Source organism: Haliotis rubra, unplaced genomic scaffold (assembly GCF_003918875.1).
Source record: "Haliotis rubra isolate DU_JTF1 unplaced genomic scaffold, ASM391887v1 Scf1209, whole genome shotgun sequence".
Classification (NCBI taxonomy): Eukaryota; Metazoa; Mollusca; class Gastropoda; order Lepetellida; family Haliotidae; genus Haliotis; species Haliotis rubra.
In genome coordinates, this window is record NW_025765125.1 from 210,425 (window position 1) to 218,570 (window position 8,146).

General features: G+C 47.2%; 1 protein-coding gene across 1 annotated transcript; it reads right to left on the reverse strand.

Moving 5' to 3' along the window:
- Positions 1-1,041: 1,041 nt before the first annotated feature.
- LOC124264877 (5-hydroxytryptamine receptor 3A-like) lies at positions 1,042-7,060 on the reverse strand. Its single transcript, XM_046699654.1, has 3 exons — positions 7,003-7,060; positions 2,190-2,557; positions 1,042-1,839 (listed from the first exon to the last, which is right to left on the reverse strand). The coding sequence occupies exons 1-3, from the start codon at positions 7,058-7,060 to the stop codon at positions 1,042-1,044; spliced, it is 1,224 nt and encodes a 407-aa protein (XP_046555610.1).
- Positions 7,061-8,146: the final 1,086 nt, after the last annotated feature.

Consider the following 8,146-nt stretch of genomic DNA (forward strand, 5'->3'; position numbering starts at 1 on the left):
TAGATGTGATAGATTATGTTTACTATAAAGCTTTGATGGGTTCTGTTGCGTTGTGAAGGTTCGTTGCCAACAACTGAAGTCATAACGCTAATGGAAGGGCATATTGCCAACACTGTGAAGGACTCCTGTGAAATTGATTCTGTCAAAGCCTAACTGAAACCCATTTAATGAAAACGTGCATTTCAACGGTCAAATTGATTTGGAAGAGTATCAGGACTTAAGCCAAATCGATCATAGACAATGAACATTCGTGATCGAGACGGCCACAATCATCAGCCAAAAGCTTTCACTTGGCCGGCGAGAGAAACCGACCACAGCGCCTTTGCTGCAAACAGAATCAGAATTTTATAGTCCCAACTGTCGATATCAGCTACTCTGAATGACTCGACATCAAACAGCCACTACAGACATCAAGGGGGCCATTGGGAAGTTAGTGTTTTTGAAAATATACAAATTTTAAATGGATGTCAAAATATTGTCTTCACATGTTTCAGTCCACTCCCAGAGCCATCGATGACGGAAACCTTTATTGAAACTGCAGAAGAACTGACCTTTGCTGTTGCTGCTATCGTCACTGAAGACGTCATCTGATCAAACACAGCCAATATGAAATGATGTAATTATTCAAACAATCTGAACATGCTGTTTCGACACTATACATAGATGAATAAAATATTGAAACAATTTTATTGTTGATAATAATAATATTTCTTTGCTGGGGTGAAAGTATTTGGGACGAAATGACCCGTTACCCTACAAAAGCATAGACTGTATGTTTCTGCAAGACTATATTTGGATGCAAGAGCATGCCTTATCACCTCACATTACAAGACCAGTAGACATCGTGTTTCATCTGATACTGCCATCGACACTCTATTGTCTACTGCCATTGTAATAACTGAACTTATTTGTATTGATTTGTAAACGAAGTTGATTTATAATACAGATGGTAATTGTGTATGATTACTTTGATCGTTGTTCTCTCGCGCTGTATTTGTGCTGAATACAATTCTGATGTTGTTTTGATGCTGAAATCAACAATCATGTAACGAGGAGAGACAGTAGGGTGAAGTTCATAACCAGAATGGCGTCAGCCGTGCATACACAGAATACGACACTGTCCAGTTTATCCGCCAGTTGAAGAAAGTCGGTGAACTCCTCCGGGTCACGTTCCGATCCACCATCACCAGCGCCTGTCGTAGTGGCTGGCTGTACAGCCTTCTTCCTTCCTGTCTTCAGGAGGACAAGTGCCAGGATCCGCGTCAGTCTGTTGTGCTTGTATCTCTGACTTAGCCGTTGTGAAACAATGCAGTACGCCACGATCCCTGAACTGAACAGGAACTGCATGTAGACGAGGACTGTGAAGACTGGAATGCCCCGGGACGACTGTGGTAGCAGATCAGCGAGGAGGGTGATGAAGATCGTGAAGGACAGGAAGAGGGTGACAGCGGTTGACGTCTTCTCCCCGCTATTGGACCTGACCAGGATCACACAAGGATTGACGACAGCAACAATAAACAGGGGCAGTATCAGACAGAAGATATAGTAACCTCCATGACGTCGCAGGGTCAGCGATACAGTCACTCCACTCTTGGGTCTGTGTTCGCCAAGGGTTACTCTCTTGGCGGAGGACGTTGTCAACATCCACTCACCTGTCTTGATGGCTTTCTCGTCGGTGAAGGTCACGTCACTGATGTTGACGTCAACTTCTCCATGATAGGCGGTGGTTAGAGTGACCGAACACGTGTGTTTATCAAACGGGAACCTTGTGAGTGAAACCGGACATGGTGTTCTTGTCTCCAGATCAATAAACCACTGGACCTTGCCATCAGGATAAACCTGCAAAATAGCTGTGTTTAAAAATGTCCTTGTTAAATTTTATCGAAAGAAAAGACTGGAGTATCCTATGATTACTTGTATCTTCATTCTTTCATTGATCCACAAATGAGAGTAGGTGTGTGGATGAGAGTTTGGAAGTGTGTGTGTGTGTGTGTGTGTGTGTGTGTGTGTGTGTGTGTGTGTGTGTGTGTGTGTGTGTGTGTGTGTGTGTGTGTGTGTGTGTGTGTGTGTGTGTGTCAGAGTACAATATCACACTAAAACCTGAATGCGACGTGTGTCCAGGGCGAGGCAACACTTCAACCATTAGGCTTTGCGAACTCCCCTTACAGAGCCTATAATGGGCAACCTACCTGTAGAGTGTTGTCAGCGTCGCCGAGGATGTCCTCGCTCCTGTGGGCGTTGAGGACGTGAACATCTGAAACCCATAATTTACGTCTGGGAAAGTTAATCGCTCTTACATCTGTGTACTGATCGGCATTCCACGTCAACCTCTCGTCCGTCCACGTGACCACGAGCTCCAGCCACGTGACCAAACTTTCACTGGTCAAGTCGAGGGTGACGATATTGAATACTGCAATGTCCATGTTGACCAACACTGTCCGTGATGAGTCGTTGACGGGGCGGAGGTTTGGTCGGTAGTAGGTGAGGAGACTGTCGTGGAGGCGTTGCAAGTCTGTGTAGTTAGCCCCGTCACAGACACTGATGGCGTAAAGAAGCCCTAGCAATGGGACCGTCGCACAATACACTTGAAATGTTTGGTCACAACGGGTATGTAGTGATCTACTGGACCGTCTTCAGTGTCTGTTACCCGAGGCTGCTTCTGCTGCTGTACAGGTAGAACGTCCACTGTCACCAGACCAATCTGCTGCTGTACAGGTAGAACGTCCACTGTCACCAGACCAATCTGCTGCTGTACAGGTAGAACGTCCACTGTTACCAGACCAATCTGCTGCTGTACAAGTAGAACATCCACTGTTACCAGACCAATCTGCTGCTGTACAAGTAGAACATCCACTGTTACCAGACCAATCTGCTGCTGTACAGGTAGAACATCCACTGTCACCAGACCAATCTGCTGCTGTACAGGTAGAACATCCACTGTTACCAGACCAATCTGCTGCTGTACAAGTAGAACATCCACTGTCACCAGACCAATCTGCTGCTGTACAGGTAGAACATCCACTGTTACCAGACCAATCTGCTGCTGTACAGGTAGAACGTCCACTGTTACCAGACCAATCTGCTGCTGTACAGGTAGAACATCCACTGTCACCAGACCAATCTGCTGCTGTACAGGTAGAACATCCACTGTTACCAGACCAATCTGCTGCTGTACAAGTAGAACATCCACTGTTACCAGACCAATCTGCTGCTGTACAGGTAGAACGTCCACTGTTACCAGACCAATCTGCTGCTGTACAAGTAGAACATCCACTGTTACCAGACCAATCTGCTGCTGTACAGGTAGAACGTCCACTGTTACCAGACCAATCTGCTGCTGTACAAGTAGAACATCCACTGTTACCAGACCAATCTGCTGCTGTACAAGTAGAACATCCACTGTTACCAGACCAATCTGCTGCTGTACAGGTAGAACATCCACTGTCACCAGACCAATCTGCTGCTGTACAGGTAGAACGTCCACTGTCACCAGACCAATCTGCTGCTGTACAGGTAGAACGTCCACTGTCACCAGACCAATCTGCTGCTGTACAGGTAGAACGTCCACTGTTACCAGACCAATCTGCTGCTGTACAAGTAGAACATCCACTGTTACCAGACCAATCTGCTGCTGTACAGGTAGAACGTCCACTGTTACCAGACCAATCTGCTGCTGTACAAGTAGAACATCCACTGTTACCAGACCAATCTGCTGCTGTACAGGTAGAACATCCACCGTTACCAGACCAATCTGCTGCTGTACAGGTAGAACATCCACTGTTACAAGACCAATCTGCTGCTGTACAGGTAGAACGTCCACTGTCACCAGACCAATCTGCTGCTGTACAGGTAGAACGTCCACTGTCACCAGACCAATCTGCTGCTGTACAGGTAGAACATCCACTGTTACCAGACCAATCTGCTGCTGTACAGGTAGCACGTCCACTGTTACCAGACCAATCTGCTGCTGTACAAGTAGAACATCCACTGTCACCAGACCAATCTGCTGCTGTACAGGTAGAACATCCACTGTTACCAGACCAATCTGCTGCTGTACAGGTAGCACGTCCACTGTCACCAGACCAATCTGCTGCTGTACAGGTAGAACATCCACTGTCACCAGACCAATCTGCTGCTGTACAGGTAGCACGTCCACTGTTACCAGACCAATCTGCTGCTGTACAAGTAGAACATCCACTGTCACCAGACCAATCTGCTGCTGTACAGGTAGAACGTCCACTGTTACCAGACCAATCTGCTGCTGTACAGGTAGAACATCCACTGTTACCAGACCAATCTGCTGCTGTACAGGTAGAACATCCACTGTTACCAGACCAATCTGCTGCTGTACAGGTAGAACATCCACTGTCACCAGACCAATCTGCTGCTGTACAGGTAGAACATCCACTGTTACCAGACCAATCTGCTGCTGTACAGGTAGAACATCCACTGTCACCAGACCAATCTGCTGCTGTACAGGTAGCACGTCCACTGTTACCAGACCAATCTGCTGCTGTACAGGTAGAACATCCACTGTTACCAGACCAATCTGCTGCTGTACAGGTAGAACGTCCACTGTCACCAGACCAATCTGCTGCTGTACAGGTAGAACATCCACTGTTACCAGACCAATCTGCTGCTGTACAAGTAGAACATCCACTGTCACCAGACCAATCTGCTGCTGTACAGGTAGAACGTCCACTGTTACCAGACCAATCTGCTGCTGTACAGGTAGAACATCCACTGTTACCAGACCAATCTGCTGCTGTACAGGTAGAACGTCCACTGTCACCAGACCAATCTGCTGCTGTACAGGTAGAACGTCCACTGTTACCAGACCAATCTGCTGCTGTACAGGTAGAACATCCACTGTTACCAGACCAATCTGCTGCTGTACAGGTAGAACATCCACTGTTACCAGACCAATCTGCTGCTGTACAGGTAGCACGTCCACTGTTACCAGACCAATCTGCTGCTGTACAGGTAGAACGTCCACTGTCACCAGACCAATCTGCTGCTGTACAGGTAGAACATCCACTGTTACCAGACCAATCTGCTGCTGTACAGGTAGCACGTCCACTGTTACCAGACCAATCTGCTGCTGTACAGGTAGAACATCCACTGTCACCAGACCAATCTGCTGCTGTACAGGTAGCACGTCCACTGTTACCAGACCAATCTGCTGCTGTACAGGTAGAACATCCACTGTCACCAGACCAATCTGCTGCTGTACAGGTAGCACGTCCACTGTCACCAGACCAATCTGCTGCTGTACAGGTAGAACATCCACTGTCACCAGACCAATCTGCTGCTGTACAGGTAGAACATCCACTGTCACCAGACCAATCTGCTGCTGTACAGGTAGAACGTCCACTGTCACCAGACCAATCTGCTGCTGTACAGGTAGAACATCCACTGTCACCAGACCAATCTGCTGCTGTACAGGTAGCACGTCCACTGTTACCAGACCAATCTGCTGCTGTACAGGTAGAACATCCACTGTCACCAGACCAATCTGCTGCTGTACAGGTAGAACATCCACTGTCACCAGACCAATCTGCTGCTGTACAGGTAGAACATCCACTGTTACCAGACCAATCTGCTGCTGTACAGGTAGAACGTCCACTGTCACCAGACCAATCTGCTGCTGTACAGGTAGAACATCCACCGTTACCAGACCAATCTGCTGCTGTACAGGTAGCACGTCCACTGTTACCAAACCAATCTGCTGCTGTACAGGTAGAACATCCACTGTCACCAGACCAATCTGCTGCTGTACAGGTAGCACGTCCACTGTTACCAGACCAATCTGCTGCTGTACAGGTAGAACGTCCACTGTTACCAGACCAATCTGCTGCTGTACAAGTAGAACATCCACTGTCACCAGACCAATCTGCTGAACAGTTTGATTCCGTCAACTCAGTCGGACAAATGCCTATAACCTAAACACTGCATTAGAATTTAATAGCACGGTCTAATAGTGTTGACAATCATCTTGTGTTTCCTATTCAAGCACAGTATTAATGGTAGGAATTATTTCAGACGTAGTGTTCGTCTAACAGTATTGACAGACGTTTTAACACACCTGCTTGTAATGCAAACATGTCAATTTCAGCATGACAGAATGTAAGTGCTGTGTTCGTGTAAGTCAGGATGAATTAAAACACGGAAGGAATCTATATCTGTGTTTGTGATGGGTTGGTAGGATCATGGTATACATTGTGTGCCTAGTTAAATGAGTGGGTACAGTTGAAGTTCTGTATCGTGTCCCATCAGCGACACATGGATGACCAGCGAAGTCAGAATGTTCAACCCCATCTGAGAGGAAGATCAACATCTTTGTCATTTAAATCTGTGTTCCACAGGAGATATTGCTTGTGTGAGATCATATGATATCTTCTAGGAGATATCGTTGGTGAGATTCTATATGTACTTCACATGCGCGCCTTGGGCAAAATATGAATAGTTTGTAATTCCCGAAATACTGTAGGAATGTACATAGTGATGCTCACCACCAATAACACACACACTGGCTGAGTGAGTTTAGTTTTACGCCGCATTTAGCAATTATTCAGCAATATTACAGTGTGTGTGTGTGTGTGATACCAGAAATGGGTTTCACACATCGTACCCTTGTGGGGAATTGAACCCAGGTCATCGGCGTGACGAGCGAACGCTTTAACCACTAGGCTACCCCGCCGGCACACTTACCCTGGACCAACATTGGCATCATCGTGGAGAGTCTTGTCGTCGTTAGGTCAACAGCCATCACTGGGTAGGGCAGAGGATACGTCGTTGGCACACTTACCCTGGACCAACGTTGGCATCATCGTGGAGAGTTGTGTCGTCGTTAGATCAACAGCCATCACTGGGTAGGGCAGAGGGAACGTCGTTGGCACACTTACCCTGGACCAACATTGGCATCATCGTGGAGAGTCTTGTCGTCGTTAGATCAACAGCCATCACTGGGTAGGGCAGAGGGAACGTCGTTGGCACACTTACCCTGGACCAACATTGGCATCATCATGGAGAATCTTGTCGTCGTTAGATCAACAGCCATCACTGGGTAGGGCAGAGGGAACGTCGTTGGCACACTTACCCTGGACCAACGTTGGCATCATCGTGGAGAGTTGTGTCGTCGTTAGATCAACAGCCATCACTGGGTAGGGCAGAGGGAACGTCGTTGTAAGCTGGATGGTAGACGGTTGTAGTCTGGGGACTAGGCTTTGTTACCTCTAGGCTTGACCGTTGTAGTTTAGAGGGTAGATTGTGTCAAGGGTGGAGGGGTATCAATAGCGTCAATATCGATCAGTCAAAGATGGCGGGGTATCAATAGCGTCCATATCGATCAGTCAAGGAAGGCGGGGTATCATGGGCGTCAATACCAATCAGTCAATGGAGGTGATGGGTATCAATAGCGACAATATGGGTCAGTCAAGGATGGTGGGGTATCAATAGCAGCAATCTCGATCAGTCAAGGAAGGCGGGGTATCATTAGCAGCAATATCAATCAGTCTAGGATGGTTGGGTATCAATAGCGTCAATATCGATCAGTCTAGGATGGCGGGGTATCATTAGCAGCAATATCAATCAGTCAATGGTGATGGTGGGTATCAATATCGTCAATATCGATCAGTCAAGGATGGCGGGTATCAATATCGTCAATATCGATCAGTCTAGGATGGCGGAGTATCATTAGCAGCAATATCAATCAGTCAATGGTGGCGGGGAATCAATATCGTCAATATCGATCAGTCAAGGATGGCGGGGTATCATTAGCGTCAATATCGATCAGTCAATGGTGGTGGTGGGTATCAATAGCGCCAATATCAATCAGTCAAGGATGGTGGGGTATCATTAGCGCCAATATCAATCAGTCAATGGTGGTGGTGGGTATCAATAGCGTCAATATCGATCAGTCAGTGGTGGTGGTGGGTATCAATAGCGTCAATATCGATCGGTCAAGGATGATGGGGTATCATGAGCGACAATAACAATCAGTAAATGGTGGCGGGGTATCAATAGCGTCAATATCGATCAGTCTAGGATGGCGCGGTATCAATAGCGCCAATATCGATCAGTCAAGGATGACGGGGTATCATTAGCGCCAATATCAATCAGTCAAGAATGGCGGTGTATCAATATC

Coding starts and splice junctions, on each gene's coding strand:
- LOC124264877 (XM_046699654.1), bottom strand. CDS start 7,060: ATGGCTGTTGATCTAACGACGACAAGATTCTCCATGATGATGCCAATG. Junction 2,558..7,002: donor GATGCCAATGTTGGTCCAGG/GTAAGTGTGCCA, acceptor TCCCATTGCTAG/GGCTTCTTTACGCCATCAGT. Junction 1,840..2,189: donor ACGCTGACAACACTCTACAG/GTAGGTTGCCCA, acceptor GCTATTTTGCAG/GTTTATCCTGATGGCAAGGT.